At 37.6% G+C, this 23,748-nt stretch overlaps 1 protein-coding gene across 6 annotated transcripts; it reads right to left on the bottom strand.

Moving 5' to 3' along the window:
• Positions 1–138: 138 nt before the first annotated feature.
• Positions 139–23,445, bottom strand: KYAT3 (kynurenine aminotransferase 3). 6 transcript variants are annotated; one of them, XM_058030434.1, is made up of 15 exons: positions 21,191–21,528; positions 19,812–19,883; positions 17,527–17,618; positions 14,371–14,429; positions 13,008–13,152; positions 11,977–12,126; positions 10,652–10,738; positions 9,213–9,335; positions 9,001–9,121; positions 5,005–5,081; positions 4,109–4,198; positions 3,348–3,534; positions 2,268–2,341; positions 1,747–1,833; positions 139–445 (listed from the first exon to the last, which is right to left on the bottom strand). In XM_058030434.1, the coding sequence occupies exons 3-15, from the start codon at positions 17,614–17,616 to the stop codon at positions 392–394; spliced, it is 1,344 nt and encodes a 447-aa protein (XP_057886417.1). In that variant the 5' UTR covers positions 17,617–17,618; positions 19,812–19,883; positions 21,191–21,528; the 3' UTR covers positions 139–391. The 6 variants fall into 6 exon arrangements, with proteins under 6 accessions (XP_057886417.1, XP_057886421.1, XP_057886416.1 ...); XM_058030438.1 differs by lacking the exons at positions 19,812–19,883; positions 21,191–21,528 and adding an exon at positions 23,406–23,445; XM_058030433.1 differs by lacking the exons at positions 19,812–19,883; positions 21,191–21,528 and adding an exon at positions 21,872–22,068.
• Between the last annotated feature and the right edge of the window lie 303 nt (positions 23,446–23,748).

Below are 23,748 nucleotides of genomic sequence, written 5' to 3'. Positions count from 1 at the left end.
TGCGCAAAGCCCGCCGTGCCGGCCCCGGGCCGTGACTCCGGTTCAGCTGCTCTTGGGCACACTCTGCAGTTTCGTGAATCTCCACAGCAGACAAGCGTGAGCAAAACTGCCGCAAGTTTGCACAGAAGTACATTGGGGTTTCTTTAAGAGAAAGACTGAAAATTTTAATTTTTGTTTTTAAAAGACTGAAAATAACCTCTGAGTTGCATTACACATATTTCAGTAAATCCTTGTTTTAACTCCTCAGCAAGTATCAGGAAAAAGTTATTTACAATGTCATGTCAATTCGGTACTGTATTAAGTAATTTTTTTCTTACATTTCCAATTTTAAAAAACCCTACTATTAGATAGTTACATTATATGGAAGAGTTAATAAGAAAAATCAGTCTGTCTATTTATTCCAGTTCTTCAGGATCACTTCAGCTGCATCTAGTGTGCTGTCTTTCTGCAAAACAAGAAACAACACTATTACTGCAAGTACTGAGTTCCTGAAAAGAGCCAATCATGATTATATCATCTCAAATCAGTAGTTGGTTGTTTCAGCTGCATCCTGTAAATTTCTTTTCAGCCAGTTTTTCATTGACAGTTGTTAGGTAGAAATCTGGACAATACAAAGAATTCAGTGCTGATTCTTTGAAAACATTTATTAGATATGTTTAAAAGATACCATCTCAGCATTCATTTAATGAAAGCAAAACTTACATAAATTCATGGCATTAATGCAGTGATGTAACTTAGCAGCTCTGGTTTGGAGACAAGCTAGCACACTTTCCTAATCCCTGTGAGTACAGTTGGGATTTTTCAAACTCCTTGCAGCCCGGTTATGCTGTGATCTATTTAAACATAATCCCTCCAAACTGTGTAGCTTGGCTCCAGCCCGGTGAGTCATACAGGCAGTCTAGCTTGAAACCATTAGTGCTGTTTGTCAGCCACAGGTACAACCAGTAACTTCATCTTGCTTGTTTCTGGCTCAGTTTATGCCATAAAGACTTTACACCTCATCAGAAGAAGTAAGTAACACAAGGAGAAACTCCCCTTCATTACTGTTTCAGGCTAAGGCTCTGATCTTTACACAGAACAGCTCAGGATTTGCACATGCTTCATTATGCTGTTACAGAACAATTGGGAAACATCTCAGGGCTTTGGCCTTATTGAAGTTTACATACCTGTCCCCAAAGCCTTCCAGCCTTTCAAGAACAAACTTAACAGGGGAAGAATATTTGCAAAGAAGGTGCTCACAAAATGGCAAAAACCAGCCAATTCACAAAAAAAAAAACATGTTTGCTTCTGTAATTTGGAGCTCACATGAAGTCTGTGTATTTTCTAAATTTGAAGGTGTCCTCTTCATTGTTTTTTGTATTGGACACTGAATGGACATGGGGCACACACTCTGCTGTACAGTTATTTTCTGCTCTGGATTATGGGTATCACATTAATTGATAGCTTACCTGTCTCAATAATTTTCACTGTCACCGCTGGTCAAGAATGCTTTTTGAAACCAATACAATAAGCTTAAAAGGGCTACCCATCCAGTTATTTTCTGCCAGTTGCCCTTCCTGGCCATGCCACCTACACTGATGGTGTAAAGTCCTTCAGCAAAAAGACAATTGAAGATACTTTGTGCTGAATTTTACATCAAATTAACTTTATGTTCCTAAAAGCTTTCAATACAAGAGATCCTGGGAAAAATGTAGGTCAGTCTCTTGCAGATTCCTGTACTGGATTGATTTCAGGACACAAGCTTACCTTAATGAAGCAAAACCGTATGTATTTTTCAAACTGTTTCTTTGTCTCAAGAGCACAGAATGCTGAAAGAGGAATTGCTGACAGCTTCTGAAACACAAAACAGAAATAGCATTTGCTTATTTAAATGTGTATAAGAAATCTGGTTTAAGCATGATGATTTTACTATTCTGTTTCTAGAACTCTCCCTCCCAACACATGAGGGAAAGACAAGGTTCAGTTTTGTATGCACTAGCTAGGCTTGTACTAAATTCAAATTACTTTTTTTTAGGCAAAATATTTCAAAGGTACTTTTGTACAGCTAACACTTAAGCTTCCTGAAAGAAAAGTGCTGGGATGTAGCAAAAACCTACAGTGTACATTTTCAACATACTTAAAATATTTTAGTCACACCATTATCAATAACACCAAATAATATTTTGAATGGAACATCTCTACTACATTATTTAATAACTACAGTTGCACTGCTCTTGCTTTCAATAGAAAAGAATTCATAAAACTAGAATATGACTAAGACATCTTACCTTAGATGCTATCATCCATTTGACAAATTTATAATCATAAGGTTGTTTCTCATCTACATCAGAGAGATCCACATCTAAGTGTAAAACAAATATGTTGTAAGATTTCCTAGACTTCAATGGGAAGGCATTCATTAACAGCATTTTATTACAGTTAATACTTAAGAATGAAATTATATGTGTTTTTTTAATTTATAATTTTTAAATTATACTCTAAGAAGTAAAATAGGCCAACAGATTGAACCTTTTCCTTCTGATCTGAGCACTTGTTTTCCATCCAAAGCAAATTCAGACATGTAAATTGGAGGAAAGCCTTGTAATACTCCAAAAGTCCTAAAGTCTGGACTATTGGGGATCAGGGCTATGGAGGGTACTGAAGAGTGCATTTATTGCATGGACAGCAATAATCCCTGAAAATGCAGTTTTCTCATCTGTGAAACTGAGCTACTGAAAACTTCCTGACACATGATTAAACTGTGATATCTTTCTGTGTTTAAACATTTCTGTCTAAATGACAAATGCCATTTAGACTAGTTAGTGAAAAAATGGGGAACTAAAAAGACCATCCCCTGTGTGAATGCTTTCTCTGAAGCTACCATAGCCTGAATTTTCAAAAGGTTTGTAAATTTTGGTAGCATTCAGTGTTTAGAGATCAGAATGCTTCAAAGAGCCTTTAGGGCGTGACTTCAGATTAGGAAAAAAAAAAAAAAAAAAACAAACAGAAAAAAGAAAATGCAAATGGGATGAACTCAGTATATTATCCAGGCGCTTGGCTCTCATTCTCATAATCACAGATGTTTTGAAAATAGGAAAGTTTATCTACCTCCTTTATCCCCTCTAAAAACATGTCATGGCTTTGCAAAGCATGGACAAGTTAGGATCACAAATGCTTTGCTGAAGCTCATAAAATCTACCTTACCAACTAAGGTGAAACTGAAAATTTCAATCCCAGTTAGTACTCCAGACAATGTTATGCACACATATGGGTGCATATGAGATGAGAATATAGTTTAAAATGAAAGCTGAATTTTCTCATTAACCAAATTTACTTTCCCCACACTCTTTAATAAACTTTATACTGACTTAACGTGGAAACATCAACGATCATGAAGTATCCTCCATCTGGAATGACAGGCTTCAGTCCAGCCCCTTTCAGAAGCTGAGCCATCCGATCACGCTTGCTCTCCAGCTCTCGAGACAGGGAGTAAAAATAGCAGTCAGGGTCATCCATGCGCTTGTAGTCCATCCAAAATGCCTGTGCCAAAGCCTCCTGGAAACACAGGGTAAAAGCACACATTAACACTCAGTACCCTCACAGACCCTCCCACTTCCTGCTGAAATCGTGGAATTTTGTTCAATCCTGGCCCATATTAAGCAAATCACCACACAAATTACACAAGATACATCTGTAATCTGTTAATTACTTTGTCCTGTGGCATCACTCAAAACACTCACTCTTTTGCTAGGCACTAATCATACACTGAAGTCAGAGTCCCGGACACAAAAGTTTACAATCTGAATTGAAGCTAAATTTATTTGTTTCATAATAATGTACCATAGAATACTGGACACTAGTAGACAGAACTTTCATTTATATTTGCTAGGAAACCATTAAGATTTCATGTTTTACGCAACACGTAGTTTGTGGGTACAAGATGACAGAATCCGCAAGAGTGATTTTTTTTTAAATGTCTGGTGAGCTGATCAAATTTGTTTCCTCCTATTACACCCTAGAATATGTATCTTGACAACTAAAAGGTCATTGTAGTGATTACTGTTTTATTACATGAGGCCCACAGCTTTCTTACACCAGAAAACAATCTCCTTTGCCCATCTGTACCTACCTGTAATGGAGTTGGGCAAGTGTAGAGTGTATTTTGGTGAACAACTTGCAAATGCTTAATCAGGTGCTCAGGACCAATGGACCAACCAAGCTAAGGGAGGAAAGGGTGCATATATTACACTTACAGGCAGTGGTGTTACTAAGAGATAACAAATACTAAAAATTAGCCAATGTCTTGAGTTTTTTCTATTTTTAAGCATTTGTTTTGATAAATTATTAAGAAAAAGCTGGTTTACACAAAGCTTGATGTATGATGCCTTTAATAAATGGTAGATTTGAGACAACTATTCTATTTTCCCTTATCCCTATCTCTCATAGGACACTGAGTAAACTTTTAACTCTTCATAAAACAAGAGTTAGAAATCCAACTGAACATTTATTAGAAATGTTATTTCTAATTGGTTTAGAGCCTATCCATCTCTTAAGCTGCTGTGTCAAAGCCAGTTTGAATATAAAACAAAAGCTCACTACTGCATCATATATGCTGGCTTCACTTTGAACACATGCTGATGAACACATGGTGATGAAAAATTTCGTTGCTAAAAATTTTTTTTTTTCACTTTCTGATACATATTTAAAAGTCAAGATGGGAAAACTGGGAAGTTAAAATATTATAATATCCATGTTTTCTCCAAGAATCTTCACTGATTTTGAACAAAACATACTGTGGTGGTTTTTTTAGTAATTTATGCTCACAAGAGTTTATCAGTTAAGAGACAAGAAGATAATTAAGACATGGGTGTTAAAAATAGGTAATTGCTCCAACTGAATGGTATTGTCACATTTGGAGACATGAAGATTTGCCAGAAACTTTCAGAACACAGGTCATAGAGTAATGTTTTTAGAGTAATAAATGCATTCTGTGTAATTTAACTCATTTATATTGATTCTTCTTACCTTCCAGCCAGTTACACTGTATGTTTTTCCAGCACTTCCTATAGTTACTGTTCTTTCCCACATACCTGGCAATGTAGCTGTACATAAAATAAAATTATTTTGGTACAGGTGCACTCACATATTCCATGTAATTTGAAGAACTGCAATGCCTCTAGCTAAGAGCTGTATGTTCATTGCAGCATCTTAAGCAAACAACAAGAATATTCTGAAATTATAGCAATTGTAACAAATGAAAAAGGATATATGGGCCAGTGTTTTCTAGCATGAAAAGAAGGTAAGGATTAATGAAAAGAGAAAGAAGAGACAGAAAATGAGAGGTACAGTTTGAAAACTACATGTTAATTATCCTCAGCCAAAATGCACAGTTATCCATAAGAAAAATATTATCTAAGGCTATCCATTCACCCCAGGACAGGTTATTTCTGATGCCTGGTAATTGTACTATACACAACATTAACTCAGGCACTGCAACCCTCTTTACTAGAATTGTCCAGTTCAGTGTCACTGGCTGTCTCAGACATCAGAAAAAGAAACTAATTACTAAGACTTCTAACCCAGAACCAAACAACAAAACACCAGAAAACTAGCAGAGTGAGTAAATAAATTATGCTGTATTGTACAATTTGAACAGGCCTGAGACTGACTGACAATAGCAGTTAGCTCAAATGTCTGCAAGGATTAAGAGACTCACAGAGGCCTCTCTCTGTCTTTGCAGTTGTATCTGATAGGAGACCAAAATCCTTTGTTCCCTTTCCAAGGAGATAAGAGAGCAAAGGTCCCTTCCTGTAGTTTGCAATTTTTTTTCTCTATGCAGCTTCTGCAAAGCTCTGCTTGGACTCTAACTTAATTAATTTCAAGAGAAACAGACAAATCCAGACACACCTAAGTCTGAGACACAAAGTCAGTCAAGGCTGCAATTACAGTAGTCACCAACATCTGACTTCACCTCATTTGCACACTAGAAGCCCTACCAGTGAATCTGTCAGTTGTTAAATGCCCTCTCTAGTGAAACCAATGAACAAAGACTTTCCAAATCAAACTCCCGAATTTCACGAGGAAGGTTTTGTGGCAGTTACCAGCATTAGACATGGCATAAGTCTTTCAGCTATTTGAAAACATGTATTGCAATTTTTGGAGCAAACTTACCAAGAAGAGAAACCAAACAGCATGAAAGAAACTAATTTTTCTATTAGCCTACCCATACTCAACTACTCTGTGACCTTGAAAAGAAAAAGTTTGAACAGATGTATCTTCTACCAAGCTAGGCCAACAGTAGAGATCACTTCCTAGAGGCACCCAAACCAGCTCTCACAGACTGCAACAAGAATTGCCTTTCAAAGCTAATGGCCTCTAGCAAGCCTGTTTTGCCACATAGTCACAGGAATTCAACCTTGGAGATAGAATGTGACAGCTTTTCAAACAATAGCAGCAGTACAAGGGCACAGAGAAAGAAGTAGCTCCATTGCTTTTCCAAACAAGTTTTAAATAGAGAGGGAAATTTCCCTGTGGCAACCATATATGACATCATATGACACCATAACCAAGTCTGACTACAATTTAAAAACTAATGAAGTGCAACTAACATATAATAAGCCTGTTACCTGGGATAGTACTCAGCTTGTTGAGTGGCTTGCTCAGAATCCTCAGCTATGAGATGCAATCTCTAAATCTGTCAGTGCAACCCTAATCATTATGCAGAAGAAGTCCACGTTTTCACAGAAGTCAGATGATGGGAAACATGATGAAGTGTTATATGCTACAGAAAACTGCTTCAGTGACAGCACAAAGACTGTACTAATTTTATGAGCTGTGGCTAGCAACCCCTGCTAAATTGTATGAAGGAACAACTATCAGATCCTGTAAATTGATGCAATATCCATTTTGTATCTCCCACAAAAAAAAAAGTGTCACTGCATTGGATAGAATATATAGAAGTTATTATGGAAGCACAAGAGTTTATACATAGAGAAATAACACACTCATTTTTATTGTATTGTTTTTGTAGACTTAAAAGTAATAAGGAATAGGAGAAACTTAAGTAAAAAAAGAGCAGAGTCTGTTTCTTTTACTGAAATAATGTTATTGTTTACAGTGTTACCCTGAAAGTTCTAGAGTACTTTTAACACTAAAGTTAATGACCTCATGGGATGTGTTAGAGAATCCATACCTAAACCTAGCTGACTATCTTTCTGGGCTTTAATTTGCATTTTCTTTATACAGTACTTTTACATTTTATGCTAAATTACATAATGTCTTTGGTTTGGTGCAATGTTTTGGTTTGAAGCATTAAGGTGCTGACAATGGAGATATTTCATCCTAAGATTTCACCACCTGTCCATAAGATGCAGTGTAGCTGACAATGTGCTTGGACCTGCTCCTGTTGAAAAGGAAAAGGGATTACCTTACACCACACAGAGATTTTGATTCTGAAGACAGCCTTGCATGAAATGCTAAGGCCATGAAACACCTGCTAAGCCCAAGCAGAAATTTTTAATCTAACTGACTTCACTTTGCAGCTGGGACACATGATCAGTTACTGTTAGGTAACCTGTTAAGATGCAGTGACTCAGATTACTATCACATTAACATACCCAAAGTGTTCTCTTTCTTCCATGTCCGAAGGTCTTTGACACAGTATCACTATCAAGGTAACCACAACAGCCATGGAATTAGGTCACCCTCAAAACAGACCCTATGCATGGCCAATATAATCAATGTACTGCAGCTGGATGATCAGCAACTGTGCAGCTGAGCTAACAAGTACTGCAAGGTCATTTAGATATCATTTTCTTTCTATTACTCATAAGATTCAATTTTCACAATGATGTAGCCCCTCACCAATGGATTTTGTTGTCACTCTACAAATATGGAATTGAAGCCTAGAAGCAAAGTTATTCAGCATTCAACCAGTGGCAGAGCTAGGGAAAAAGGTAAGTCTTTCCATGCCTAATTTATACTTAAGTGCCTTGATATCATTGTTTAATCTACTGTATGCCTCTATTGCACACGACTGAAATGTGCCTTCCATACAGTAAGTACATCAGAACAGGTGGCTCATGCAAGATGCTACCATCAGAAACAAAGTATCTGTACATATGAGAAGGAAGTTCTGGACTTTTCAAATACATCAGCAGAGCCAACCCAAGGCCACCAGATGAGAAATTTTCACAGAAATACATAGCTGTAGCATTATTGAACTGGAAAAGGAGTTCAGTAACCTTAGGCTAAATTGTTCTAAGGCAGTGGGAGTGATTCCACTAACTTCAGTGAAACTTGGATCAACTTGGATCAAGTAAAACAAGTGGATCAAGAACCTGGCATCTTTTTTTTTTTTTTTTCTGGTTTGTTCTGGCAATTTTGCTTTACCCCTGTAACAACACTACCTGAAGATTTAACAGGCTTTCATACTGCACTTGCAGGACTTACTTCAATGAATTCAATGTCTAGTATTTAATCCTGTCTCCATCCTTGGGTGGGACAGTGCTCATGCACTATCTCCACAATGACCTTTATACTATTTTTTAGTTTTTTATAATTAGTGGAGCAAAAATAATTGTATTCCTCATTGTCCATTTCCCTCATTATTATCTCTACAAAGCTTTGAGAAGAAAGTTCTAATTCCTGTTCCTTCTATTAGTTCTTCAGCAAAGCACTGTCTAATATACATAGAATAACAGCAACTATACTTGTCATGGCCAACAGAGTAACTGAATAAGGATGGTAAATTTATATGATCATAACTGACTTACAAGCATCAGTCCCACTGGTTTCTATGGATATCTGCTCCAAAGTCACTTAAGAGCCTTGGAAATTCTATTTAGAAATAAGTCTTTAAAATAATTTTTAGAAAAGAGAGAGGATCCCCTCCTTAGACCCTAAACATTGAAAAACTTCAAAGCTTGAAATATGAGCTTCTTCCAGCAAGCATTATCCTTGGGAGGCAAGTTCACAGCATCATTCCACTACTACTTCTAAGATGCCACAAAAAATCAGTACCTATTTTAATGTGTTTATTCCCTTTATACACCAGCCATTCATACACCTCATCACTGATGCACAGGGTGTCATGTTTTATACAGAGATCAGCTATTACTTGGAGCTCTTCCAGGGTAAAAACCTGGGATACAGGAAAAGTAAAGGAAAATACATTAATCACAGTATTTAAGGCATTCTTTGAAATTAAAGTGGTGTTAAAGCAGGACTCTTACCTTGCCTATCGGGTTGTGTGGAGTATTTAGAATAATTGCTTTTGTTTTGGAATTAAATTTATTTGCAAGTTCAGCAGGATCTAAGACCCAGTCAGCACTAGATGCAGTGTTTCCATCCTTTTTCTAAAAAAAAAAACAACCCACAATAAATTTATATGTGACTTTAATACATGTTGCAGCCTAAAGTTGCTCAACTTTTCACGCTGAAACACTTTCATAACCATATGTGACAACCTATCCAATCTGTCTTGCTCACCTAAGAGAGGTTGTTCTAGGAACAGGTAAACTGTAGTGACAGTGGCTGTCCTCCTCTGGCCACTTTCTGTCCTAAAGCCCCTGCAGGAATTGATTTCCAGGATCTTGTTGCACACATGCTGATTATTACAGTGTGTAATGCAGTCACATGGCAGGAGAGTTTACAGACTTGCCACACAGTAGAGCAAGTGTGTGCTTGCTTGACTGAAAAGACTGATCACCACTGGGAATTCAAGGTCTTTTCCTTCTTCTTAAACTAATGAAAATGGCCAAAGAGCTAAAAATCTGTAGTACTGAGTCTCTGGAGTTTATATACTACACAATACAACTATCCCTGAAGTATTACAAATGGCTAAGGAGTTTGGGCCAGTTGGAACACAGAACAACAGAGCATGGCCACACCACCCTTGTGACACCTGCAATGACTGGGAGAGGGCCAGACCGAAAACAAGAGTGTGAAACAGAAAATGCTTGGAGGTGCCCTGTCATTCAAAACATCCCTAGAAGATGGACTTCCACCTACTCCCACTGCAGTCCTGGAGGTTTTGTCATTCTGTGTTGTTCTGATTTCATGGTGTTCCTGCAATAGTGCTGCCCAAAGAACCCCTCAGCAAGGCTGCCAGTTGCACAAGGCACAGCTGGCATACAGAACAATCCTTGCAAGCTGTGGGCATAATGCCAGCAGTACCAATTTGGCAATTAACCTATAGCCTATTTAACAATAAAGGAAACGGTAATTCTGTATGTATAGCAAATACATCTACTGCATGATCAGTCCTTATTTAGTAAGCATACTTTGGAAAATAAACTGTATTCTGTCATTGTAGGAATTGCTGTAGGGATCAGGAACCAAACCTTTTGAAAACCAACTGACAGAGAAATTGCACTGATACGTGGATCCCCCTTCCATAATTTGCACTGAAAACTGAAGAAAGCAGTTTTATCAGCTTTCAGAATGCACAAATTAAAGCAAATAAGAAACACTGTCACACCTTCTCCAACACTAATAAAATATTCTCTTTTGGATTATCATTGTCTCAGACTTACACTCTAGCAATCTCATTTTTATGTAATTTGACATTACGAAAAACTATACAGAAAAGCATCATATAGATGTTCAGCAAACTGCATTGAACATGAATGAGAAACTTTATATAATTAGTAATTTTTAAAAAGTTACTCACACATCTTAGTGGGATAAAAACAGGCTTTGCACCCGCCATCTTTACCATTGGCTCGTAACAGTCATAAAACGGCTCTATTATTATTACCTGAAATGACAATCATCAGTATCAGAAACAAAGAGTTTACTGTGCATGATACCATCCTATTTCTACATTTACCTTGGTGCCATAGGTTGATAATGTTTCTGGCACTCCAGGTTTAATGTTATAACATTGCAGAATATTCCTCCTTTTAGAGTACAATACAACAATCCCCTAAGGCTAAGTATGATAACCACCACTCATTTTTGACAACATACAGAGGCTGTTTTTCTAATTACAAATTACAGCTACTGACTTCTAACAATAAGCATGTTTGAGACCTACACACGGATTTGAAGGTACAAAGCAAAGATGGGAAATAGCAATGGTAAATTACTGAACCACAGCAGAGCTGCTTAAATTACGCCCATGAAATTCCAGGATTTCCCAGTATCTAGAAATCAAAAGAACAGTTAAGTCTTCAAATTTTATCAATAATTCTCAGGTAAAGAAAGAGGAGAAACTCAAGAAAAACTGCACTGAGGCTAGACAATAGGAAAACAAAACAAACAAAAAAAACCACCAAAAGCAAAGGCTTATAGAACTATTCCAAACAAAAGAGAAGTGACTATCAGAGCAACCGAAAAGCAAGATGAGAATACAATGTACAAGTGAAATCAATGAAACACTGAAAGCAAAATACACAACAACACAAAAAGTTTTTATCCACTATGGATACAAATATTCCTGTAAAATGACTCTTTATTTGATTGTCAAAAAGGCAGACATCAGTAATAGTGAAGAGCTGAGCCATCACAGCTAGTACGGTAACTAACTAACTAACTAACTAACTAACTAACTAACTAACTAACTAACTAAGCTTTTCTGCGCCCTATGCTCCCACCATGCAGTGGCCCAAAACAGAACCTGATACATAATGGTTACCCAAACATCAGCAATTCTTTGTACCCTCTGTTGCAGACAACATCCCACATGTTTTCTCAAATAAGAAATCAGTGTGTATTGTGTCACCTAACAGTAACAGGGATAAATAAACTACCACAGATGCCCTAAGAGTGAAAAAAGGTGTTTGTAAATTGATGAGTGATAGGAAAACATTCAAAGGATAGTCTCCTAATCACAGCTTCTGAAATCACAAGTCACATGTATAACTGTAAAAAATCAAACCAATAGGGACAGAAAGAAGCCCCAACATTAACTTATATTTAGAAGTAGACAAATAAGAAAAAGAGAAAGATTCTCAGGTTTGCGAGTATATGTGAATATTTCCAGTAAAAACTTACTTCATCTCCCTCTTCAATTAGTGCCTGTATTGTACTAAAGAGAGATCCATAAGCTCCCACAGTCACCAGGATATCTGTGAGAGGATCAATCTTTCTTCCACAAACTTTCTCATAGACTTGAGATAAGGCTTTCACCAGTGATGGATGCCCCTGTTCAAACCAAAAAGAAAGTAACCAATTGGAGCGCGCCTGACAATGTATAAAGCCTGAGTTTGGGCTCTTTTCTATGTGTATCAAACTATTACATTTTGAAATAGAAAAATACATTAGCCCTCAGTGTTAATGGCTGCTAACAGGTAACAGGGTTTAAAGTTTTTGCACACTAGGAAAGAAAAGCTTGTTTTCAATTTATTTGTATCTACTCAGAATTTTTTTTTCTATCTGCTGCTTTTTAATTTCTTTGATATTATCACATCTCAGAGTAGGTCCAGATAGCCTATAGCCTAGCTAGGACAAGAGACAGAAGGAGAGAAGGGAATACTCTGACACCAGTTCATCCTCACCTCCTCTTGAGTCTCTTTCATCTCCTTCTGTTTCCTCTCTTATCTTTCAACTAAAAGTATTTGGCGCAAGGGAAAATTTTTATTGTATTTATATATTGCTGATAAATAGGACTTGTGATCAAAATATTGATTCATATAGTCACATCCCAAATCTCAGAGTACCATTCACCATTTGTGTCCCCTCCAGGGACATGGCAGCAATACAAGTATTTCTTTCTCATTCTCCCATTGTACTCTCTGATTCATGTTCCCACTGACTAAAGTCAGAGGTAAATAACCTACACTCTTTAAAGTGAATCAACTCCTCAGAGACCTCCCAGACCTGCTCTACCATTCTGCTTTTGCTGAAGGGTTCTGCCTTGAAGAAGCCTACACAGAGGAAGTTCATTAGTAACAGACAAAGCTACTAGATGAACTTAATTTGGGACATAAGACTATGATCTATAGATAAAACTAATTTAAAGTCAACTTTTTTCCCTGTGGCACATTTTCCACTGAACTTGGGTCCTGGAGTTCCACAATACTTACAAAGCCTCTGGTGTACTGGTTCAGTCTGTCAACTGCTGCTACCTTTGCCAGCTCCTCTTTAACATAGCTGGGAGGGGATATATCAGGAAGGCCTTGGCCGAGATTAACAATTGAGGGATCTGCTGCCACTTTTGTAAATTCAACCCTGGAGGGAAAAACATCTTAAAGTTAACATACCAGATAAAATTATCTTTTTATTCATTAGCACTAGAAGGCAAAACAAAAATATTTCAGTTTGCCAAATTCCCAGCAATGGGAACAGGTTTAAGTAGAATGGAGAGCTGAGGGCTAAAATAATGTGATCACAAGAGTCAGAGGGCACTCAAGGAAAGATTGATGTTCTGCATCTATAGAATAACATTTCTGGAAGAAGTGTGCTCAGATGTGCAGATACACAAACACACAGTTGCTTTGGATATATGCAGAAATTGAATACCAAGCACATAAAATGTCCTAAAGATTAAAATCAGTCAATTGAAGGTGTCATTTAAACTACCCAGTCACCTCAGAGTGCTGTAATTTTTTAAAGTAATTTTAGGCAACAGACTGTTTCAGGTTGCCTATTAACTGTTTCTAATAACCTGAGGATCCTTGAACAATGTTTCCTTCCTCCCTGCACAGATCAGCTTTACATTTTACTCTTTCCTCCCTACTGAAATTTTAAAAAAAATTTAAAAAAACAAAACAAAACAACCCTCTCCCCATCATTGCCCTCCCACATAGCATCACAGTCCTGTGAAAAATGAATACAAATTGCTAAAAATTAGCTTGAGGCTGAATAATCAAAACACCTTGTGTATATGTACACACAAGTAATGCAACACATACATACAACTAAGGTAAGCCCAAAATAGTCTTTTCACCAACTAAGAAAATTCCATATTTATCAGTGAGGGCAATATTGCTTTAAAACCAATTTAATACCTAGAAAAAGATGTATTAAAAATAATGAGCCAAATTATAAAACAAGTATAATGGCTTATTATAAAAAAAGTATAATGGCTTTAATAAAAATCTGACTTGTTTGGTAAACACAAATCAGGTGTAATTGAAACACATTATTCAACGGAATTAACATTTAAATTTGAAAATCAGCTATACTACCATGCCCATGAGTTATATTTGTCTTACATGGTTTTATAGATGAAGAGAAGCCCAAGCCTAATATTTAAAGCTCAAAAATAAAAATTAATCACACCTTTAATTGAATTTAATTCACTGCTTCTAAACAGGTGCCAAATACATTCCAGCAGGGATAGCAACTGCCATGTATCTTATTATTAGCAATAATTATCTTTCTGGAAAGAAAATACATCAGCCAAGGACATTTTCTGACACTTGCAGATATTTTCCTCTTACTTACCACACATTGCTATCAAGGCCTTCAATCCGTCTTGTATTTTTGTGTCTGAAGGGCATTGTCTGCAAGATCAAAACATACAGACAGAAGGGTTTTGTTAAGGAAGACAAAGTATGATATTGTTGGATTCAGCATGAAAACCCTCCCTCATGCTTTCTCAAATACACCATTGCCAGCTGAATTCGGTAGCTACACAGAATTACAGACATGTTCTTTCATTAAAGCTTGCATAATAGCTTGAATTCAGACTAACAAAAATCTCCTAAATTCTTATTCATCTTTATCTAAATCCTCTAAACTTTCATCAGCAAGGATGGAGGAGGGGCAAAATTTAGCTCCGTAGCTTTAAAAGGTGATCTTAAAAGGAAATAATTAGTGTACATACTTTCTTTTTTGTTTCTATGATATGGTAACAGCTTAAAGATTGTGCTATTTCTAGTCCAATTCCTGCTCAATCCAGTTTGGAAAGCATGCATTTGCAATGTAATTTTATTTGTAAAATTGATGGGTAAGAAGAAAATAGCAAAGACAGTTCCTGGTTTTGTTCAGATTTTTTAAGCTTTAAAGTATCTACCTTAGAGCACAGCAAAACCACGTCAGAATATGGCTTTTTCTGTGCATTCAGACCTTGAATTAAGGTATTGGAAAACTTCCATAAAATAGGTTTGTAATAACTGCTCTACATGGAGGCAGAGAAAAACCTATTGATAGTTGTGGTATTTTTAAGCTAAAACTGGAAAGAAAGTTAGGAAATATAAACCCAAATTTATTTCTATAAGATGCAAGTTCATGTCTATCTTTGCAAACTAGCTTGATACCAGAGAAAAAATTACCTAGTTTCTCAATACTCCAGACACTCCTGTTTCTTTGAGTCAAGCTACAGATTTTTAGCTACTTTTATCACTGCCAGCTATTGTCATTACCAGAAAGATTCAAAAACCATATTCTAGCCAGCATACTCTGAGATGAAAATATCTGCATTACCATTAGACTCAAGTTTCAATGACTGCTAGTAGACACAGGATGCAGCAGGGCAATGCTGGCACTCATCCTGCTTACAGTAATGAAGCCATCTTGTGTGTTGTGATATGAAGAATGGGAAACTATAAAATTAAACTGAATCTTCTGTGCTCCTTTGTCTTCTCAACAGATCTGATTCTGACCTCATTGTGTGACACAAACTCAAGAGGAATCAAACACAGAACACCTTTTAGTTGTCCTCAGGAAGAAAACCTTTAAGATCACTAGACGGGTCAAGGCAAAATTCTTAACCCAGAACAAGAGGGAGTTAAGGGAGAGTCCTGACTAGGTCATCTGTATTGAATTTATTTAAAAACACACATATAGTTTAGAAGATTAATCCAATTTTACAATGTATGTTTTGGTAAATATGATCAATGTTTGGCTTTAAAAATACTAACAAGACAGGTTATGCTTACACTAAGACACACACATATGTTTTTTTTTGACATGCTAGGCTACTTCTTGTAGAAGAGGGAATAAGACTCACCTCAAATCTTGCTAATTAACAATGACAATTCTGTATGCTGCATGAGTAAATTTGTTCCATGCACTGCCTCTCTTTCAATTGTTTCAACTTGCTAAAAGCTAAAGGCTTATCAACTGCAGGACTTTTATAATTAACTATAATGTAAATCTTAACTGCATTGAGAAACCTTCCCTAGCTAAAAATGTATTGACCATAAAATAAGCCTTCACCTTACTGTTCCCTACTATACAAGTTTAAATATATTTAACAATTCAAGTCTTTCTATTTCTTTCTTTCTTATATCTTGGAACTAGTTTTAAAAGAGAATAGCAGGACTTGCAGTAGTTTTCAGGTTTTCACAGATTCAGATTACAGTGGTGTTCAGGTCAACCTCACTAGTTTGGGCAAGCCAGCTAATTAAGTGAGATTTTAAGACGAAACCTTCATTCACATTCTTTTTCTGGAAGGTCATGATAAATCTTAAGAATCTTTTTTTTTTCAGCCATCACCTGATAATCTCCAATCCACTTCTAGGTGCAGGGGTAGGACTTCCAGGAGTCAAAAATGGGTGTTAAGCAGGAGACCCATGTCTTCATCAAGCTCTAACTGACCTCCTACTTCCCCTAACACCCTCTAACAAGGGAAGCACCTGATAGAAAGCCGATGCTGCTTGTATTTATCTTTTTCTTAATTCAGAGAAACTTGTCATGAAATTGAATGTCAGCAAGTTTAATGATGTTGGAAGCAGACACTCTGACATGGTACATAAATAATTGTAGAATACGCTCTAAAGAGCTACAACTTAAGCCAACATCTTAAGAAAATTAAAAATTAAAAAAAAAACAAAACCAACCAGTATTCAATTTGAGGACATTTAATGAATATCCAACTCAATTAAACAGAATATAAATACATATAGCATATGAAAAACTGACTCAGGCAAAAGCTGACCTACTTGCACTTCTCATATGGGCAAAATATGTTGCAACTTCCCAGTATGACTCAAGCATCTGTTTTGAAGGATCTGTCATGTGCCTTAGTTGACCCAATGTTTGACTAGATGAACTGGGAACACCATTTACATTTCAGTGTTCTCTATGGAATGCAGAGTGTCACCTCCAGCTGCCTGCCATGTTGCAAAGCTGTTTGCTCTGAACATAACTGAAGACTTAAAATGAAGTTACACAATCTCATAAGCAGTTAAGCTGACAAACTGAAAAGATTCTATAAAATTAAGTTTAAGGTACGTATAGACCCCTTGTTGTTGCAGCATCAAGAAGCAACATTATTGTCATATCATTAAAGGAAAAGTGAGATAAAATTAAATAAATTTACCTACAAAAAGCCTGTGATAAAGCTGAGATTGAACCTGTCTCTTGTATCTCAGGCTTCTCTCTAAAAGCTAAGGAATCTTTCTGGTGTGATATGTTCTAGATGTGACTTTAAAGTACACAAAGCAATAATCACCAAATTCTGTTACGCTAGTCTGGTTAATATTTGACTGATTCAAATACCTTATTTTGTTCTTGATAGTAAATGTTTTTCATCTATAACAAGAAACAAACCATAGCTAAAGCATATATATTTGCAACATTGCAAAATTAATGCATCTCTAAAACACTGCATGAAATATGAAATAGTTTTCTCTATGCAGCTGAAGGAATACTTACTGCAGAGGTGGAATGCTTGATGGATCTGGAAAGCAAATCTGCTCTTAGCTTAATGCCACGGCAACAGAAGTTTCGTGAAGCAAGAAACATGCCTGCATAATAAATAAGTGACCTGAAAAACCTTACAGATTCTAGGAAACAGTTCCTACACAACACTAGACAATTTTAAGATAAGATCCTCTCCTCTTCCCTCCAGTGATTTTGTTTCAATTAAGTGCTACTAAATGATTACTTTGTCACAGTTGTAAGCATAGAGGATGAAACTCTGTAATTGACAGGGCTGAAAAGTGTTTCTGAATGTCATCTCAAAGGAAGGTTTCCTTTATTTGACATTGATCTTTTTTTTTGAATAATAGCTAAGACTAAATGCAATTCAAGCTTCAAAGTCTCTGTTAGAATTCCTGTGAAAATGTATTTGTGTAATGAAAATTGCTATTAAGATTGCTAATATACAATAGAAAAAGAGCCAAATTTTTTAAATGTTACACATCTTTAAAACTTGTCTCCATTTCCAAATGTTTCAAATCAGGTGTGCTGAAATCAGGATAATTAAGATGACCAGTCATCTTAAAGTTCCTGGAGGCCTAGGAACTTTATGTAACTACAATAAGTTTTGTCACAGTGACTTGGCAAACATTAAATATCTCCCAGAGCTGAAAACAGCAAGAAAAGACACTTTGTGTAGAGTAAAATCATTCACAGAGTGGAGAAAATGTGTTCTGTTAATTAATAACTATCAAAAAAGAAGTAAGAACTGGTACTTCATGCAACTATTTGCAGAAGATACTTTAAAACATGTATGTTAGATTGCATTGCCACAATAACTGAAATGTGTTAGACACATGTAACCCACAAATCTAATGTCAGAAACACAGTAGCCACAGCAGTAGAATTATTAACTTTTTTTCCATCATTTATGCATTAAAGGGTGTTTCCCCCCTGACTTTGCTATCTGAGAAGGGGAAGAGAACAAAAAAAGAAAAAAAACTATACTATTTGCATTAGAAACATGGGAATGCCATTGCCTCTTAAAGCAATACCATGTGAGCCTCGTGAACAGAAAGGAAATGGCAAATCCATAGCACAGTGAAATATGATGTTTTCATTAAGAAGAATCCTTTTAGTCCAACAAGAAAGTGTCCTTTACACTTATTAACTAATAGAAAAGGCCAGTCAAAGATGACTCAATGCATAAGTTTTAAAAGTATGCTGATTTTGCCTTTCTCTTACTCCTGTGCTACAAACTCAGTCTCACTTCTGAAATTAGGCTCTTTCTCACACACTACTGAGTTGTGGCTAACTCAATTAGACCTTCAAAATAGCCCCATAATCCCACTGCATTTAGCAATGTGCAAGTAAACAATTTATGTTCATTTACAAGAAGAAACTCTGCTAGTCTGAGTACTAACAAAAGTAAATAGCAAGAAAATGTTTGACATTAGTCAGCAGACACTCTTAAAGACATAGAAGAAATACATGTGCTTTAAAAAGACCAGAAAATCCATTTTAAGTGATTTCTAATAATACCACTTAGCATATTCAGGGTTATCTTTGAGAATAACTATGCAAAATCAAAAATATTATTCAGGTCTCTATTGCTCTCCTTGTCTAAGGTTACTTGTGTAACCTACTGATGCTATCTTAAAACATAACCATGACATTGGTGCCATTCCCCAGAGTCAGACCAAAGACAGCACAACTCTTGCAGCCCACTGTGAACACTTGCAGTAGTTAGTTAATGCAGAAAGACAAACATGCATGCTTTTGTCTGATTCATTTTGTATTGAGAAATAGAAAAATTAAACAAAAAACATGCAAGCCTTACATGCAGAACTAACTTGCAAATAAGAAAAATTACTGACAGCTGTAAATATTTCCAGCATTAGTGCCATGGTGCACCAAAAACCAGAGCCAGTATTTGACACGAGGCAATCACACAAACCCACCACACTGCATGAGCAGCAGCAGACCTGTATAACTGTGGTGTGGTCAATCTCTGCAAGTGCCTAAAATACCTGAAGAAAAAATTATATCCACCTTTAATACCACAGAAACGTACAAACTGTGAAAACTTTATGAGGAACATAATGGAAATGACTTGGCTGAACAGCCTCAGTAAGAACAGGCACTGGCATGTAACACTTCTCCCACTGTTTCTATCTTTGTGACACTTTAACACTGAAAACTGAACAGCATTTGTTCAGACTCAAGAGACAAGATTACTGGGCAATAAATGAAAAAGCCTGCTATAAAGTACTTTTATGACTTCTTTTATTTCTGAGTACCTCCACTTAGACTTCAAGGATTTAAAGGGAAAGGTCTCCTTAATATAACCAGATACTCTCCCACACACTGATCTGAAAAAAAAAAAAACAAACCAAAACCAAGGCCTACCCCTTCTCTTTTTTCCAAACACACACATTCCCAGTGTAATTTTATATGACATGTTAAGACATACCACAGGCTCAAGAGAATTATTTCCTGTTACTTTTACAATGAATGCACTCTCAATTATTACCCCATATATGTAAGTATGTGTAAGGCACATCAATGAGATGGTTTTTATTATCCTAAGCTGAGTTTTTATCATTGGGATACAAAGTTTCTTCCAGATGAGGGAAGTTACACTCCGGGCAGCTAGAGAAGTACTGCAAACCCCATTTCAACCCGCTTCAAAATTTGTAAGGTTCTTCAAACAGAGAAAATGCACTGATCTTTGTGGGGGAATTAAAAGGTAATATTAATTTCTTTCTTAGTCTTATTAATGTTTCTTTTTCCAATCCTGGAGTCAGTCATGAGCATTTTGGCCAAGAGTCATGTCTGCTAAACCCAGAAATTAAATTAGGAATTCTTTTAATCCAATTCTAATTTTCAGTACTCTGAAGCATTCATGTAGTCAGTCCTGCTGGAATTCAGGCTTGCATATCCATAGAGAAAACAGGAAAATTAACATGTTAGAGGAAAAGGGATAACAAATTACTACTCCTACAGCTTTCTATATTTTTAGGGGAGTGAGAAGCAAGCAAGGCTACCAGAAAGGTCAGTGCCATAAATGTTTTTTAGTGGGACTAGTAGCAACATTCTGGTTGCTAATTGGGTTGAAACTCAGGTTTGGTACTTAAACTAGGCTGGAAGATATAATTGGACTTGGTCATGGAAATAGATGAATACATCTGTGTACTAACAATCATTTAGTTCATGCTGTGCTTTGTAACAGTTCCAGCATAGATAAAATTTCTGAGTGGTAAGCTCTTCTGCTCCCTTCACAGCTGCCCAGCCTCCTGGTCATACAGCACCCTGACACTGGGATGCTGAACCTCTGGGGCATTTATAAAAAGTTACAATTTTGTAATTGATTCATTTTTCTCCTTTGAAACAAAAGGCCAAATGCTGCCATTCCTTCATTTTTGAGCTTCAGTTATTCCATCTCTAAAAAAAACCATGTCACAGAGCTTGAACAACACTTGGTCAGACCCTTTAAGCTGCTGCATTTTTTCAGGTAACAAATAGTTTCATTTTACTGTGGAGCCTCAGTGATAAACATTACTATAAACACCGAAACCCTGTCTGCCACCACAGTAATGTCATAATGCAAATATAATCCCTGTTATATTTGTCCTGGGCTTAATATTTTTTGGATACGCAAATCTAGGAAATGTTATACCTCAGCTAAATGCTGTCAAGACTTTGCAGGACTGTTTCTTCTTATTGTCTAGAGGATGAAAGCCTTGGAGAAAGAAAAGGTGCCATTTTACCAGTGGAGGGCTCTCCAGGACTTTTTTTCCTACCATCTATATGTAATAGATGGCTTATTGAGCCAAAGGAACTGTTGCCAAATCACTGTACTCAGGCAAGTTGGGCAAAGACACTGAACTTAAAACCTTCTCTATGAGAAAGATTTATCATAGCAGTCAAATTTTGTCATTTCTTCTTCCATAATCTACAAGGAATTGAGCAAATTGTGCGCGGGGAAACAAATTTTACAATACGGATTAAGGAGCGAGATGAGATTGTGGGTTTTTTTCTTTTCTTTTCTTTTCTTTTTTTTTTCCGCTCGTAGAGCAGCTCTACCATGCAGCCACTCCGTGCTGCGCTTACGCTCCCACTCACGCGTTCGCAGCCAGCAGCACGGGGCTGGGGAGGCCGGAGCCTGCCGGCACCGCCGCCGCCCGCCCTCGCCCGCAGGCCCTCGGTCAGAGCCGGGGTTCCCCGCCCGGGGTTCCCCGGCCGCTCTGCGGGAAACAAGCGCGGTCACCCCGAGCTCGGGCTGGAGCCGCCTCCCCGGCAGGCGCTCGGCTCAGAGAGGCCCCGGAGGCAGCGGCGCCGCCACACTCGCCACACTCACCACCCCGACACCGCCTCCGCCGCCCGCCGCGATCGCTGCCGATGGGGCGGGGCCGGGGCCGTCCGTCCCACCGCCATGAGGGGCGGAGAGCGCCCATCCCTCCCGTTCCTCCAGTCCGAGGGCCGGAGAGCGCCCATCCCTCCCGTTCCTCCAGTCCGAGGGCCGGAGCGCGCCCGTCCCGCCCGTCCCACTGCCCAGAGGGCCGGAGAGTGCCCACGCCTCCCGTTCTTCCAGTCCGGGACCGGAGAGCGCCCGTCCCGCCCGTCCCGCCGCGCGTGTGGGCAGCTGCTGAGGGAGGGAGGACTGAGCGCAATGCGGAGAAGCGGCGGGGCAGAACCATGGCTTAGAAATGTCTCCCTGGTACGTCATGGAGCTGCACACACCCATGTCCGTAGCGCCTCCCAAACATCATAAAACTTGGCGCTTTCTTTGGAAAACTGGGCTAACTGGTTACCTTTCTTGGGCTTTGGCCTTTCTGGAGGGAATAAAGTGTCAAAATCGTAAGAAATTATCTCATGCCTAAGTTAACCACTTATAAGGAAAAAAACTGAGATTTTCCAGATTTCTTAAGGTATTCAATAAACTCACAGAACCTGCATTTATAAGGTTTCTCTTCACAATCAGGACAGAGACTTACCCAACTCGTAAATTTAAAAGTTCCCTTTAATCAACAGCTCACTGTCACCAAATTTGATTACTAAGTTAAAATATATATATTGGCAATGTCTTTACAGCCTACTTTTCCTGCTCTTATAAATGTTTATAAAGCCGGTTATAAAACCCTTAATACCAACGTCATTGTACTGATCATTTAGATCATTGCACATCATTGTTTAAGAGAAAGACCATATAACTTCAAGCAATTTTTTATGCTAAGTCCCATTGTGATTCCGCAGAGCTGAAAGAACCCACGAATCAGATTTTACAAGGGCCTGGCATGACATAGTGTCAAATACATTTCATGTTCAAAAATGTTCAATAATATAGATAAATATTTTTGAAAGAACTGGACAAGCCAGTGATAAAATGCTTTTTATAGCAAGTCGTTATTGTTTCCTTTTAATGTGGATACTAGAAAGTTCTCTGATGTGTCAGTAAGTATCACAAAGATAACAATTACAGGCAGAATGCAGATACAAAATGGGATATATACACTATTTGCACATCATTACCATATGTATTGTGTTATGTATATAATCATTGTATATTCATAGAAAATGAAAGAGTAACAGCTGATTGAAGAGAACCAATTTCATAGAACAAACTAGAACACTCTACTTGGATGTAGAAATAGTCTGACAAGGCCAGAACAATACAGCAAAATTAAGAAACAAGTCCCAGCAATTATTTTAGGTCCTAAATAAGACACACAAAAAATTTAACACTTTTTTTGTTTGTTTGTTTGTAGTGCTTCTTGAGAATTCTCTTGGTCTCCAAAGAGGACATCTGCAAGCATGCACTGGAGGGCAGCAGATCCCAACCTCTGCTATGTCACAAGGCCCTTCAAAAGGGGAAAAAAGAAACTTTAGCCTACCATTGGCCTTTTAGTTCCACTGATGCACGCATTTTTCAGAGATTTGTGTACAAAGCAGATGCCAAGGGGTAATCCATGAATCCCAGGCTTCTGCATCATCCTGTCTGCTCTAGGCCGTGACACAGCCAGCTGAAGGGATGTTGGTAAGAGTCTCCTGATTCATCCTCAGATGATGAAGCAAGCACTGTTTGAGTTCTTACCCCCAGTGCTGCTCAGGGTTTACCAGATCAGCAGAGATTCTGCTGGAGTACAGGAGCTTTTGGGTCTTGTCTGCTCCATCTGGCACTGACATTTCCTCTCTTGCAAGACTGTGACTCGTGTAGGTGTAACAGAATCATTTGAG

This window comes from Melospiza georgiana, chromosome 9 (assembly GCF_028018845.1).
Source record: "Melospiza georgiana isolate bMelGeo1 chromosome 9, bMelGeo1.pri, whole genome shotgun sequence".
Classification (NCBI taxonomy): Eukaryota; Metazoa; Chordata; class Aves; order Passeriformes; family Passerellidae; genus Melospiza; species Melospiza georgiana.
This window is presented reverse-complemented; position numbering and strand designations above follow the sequence as displayed.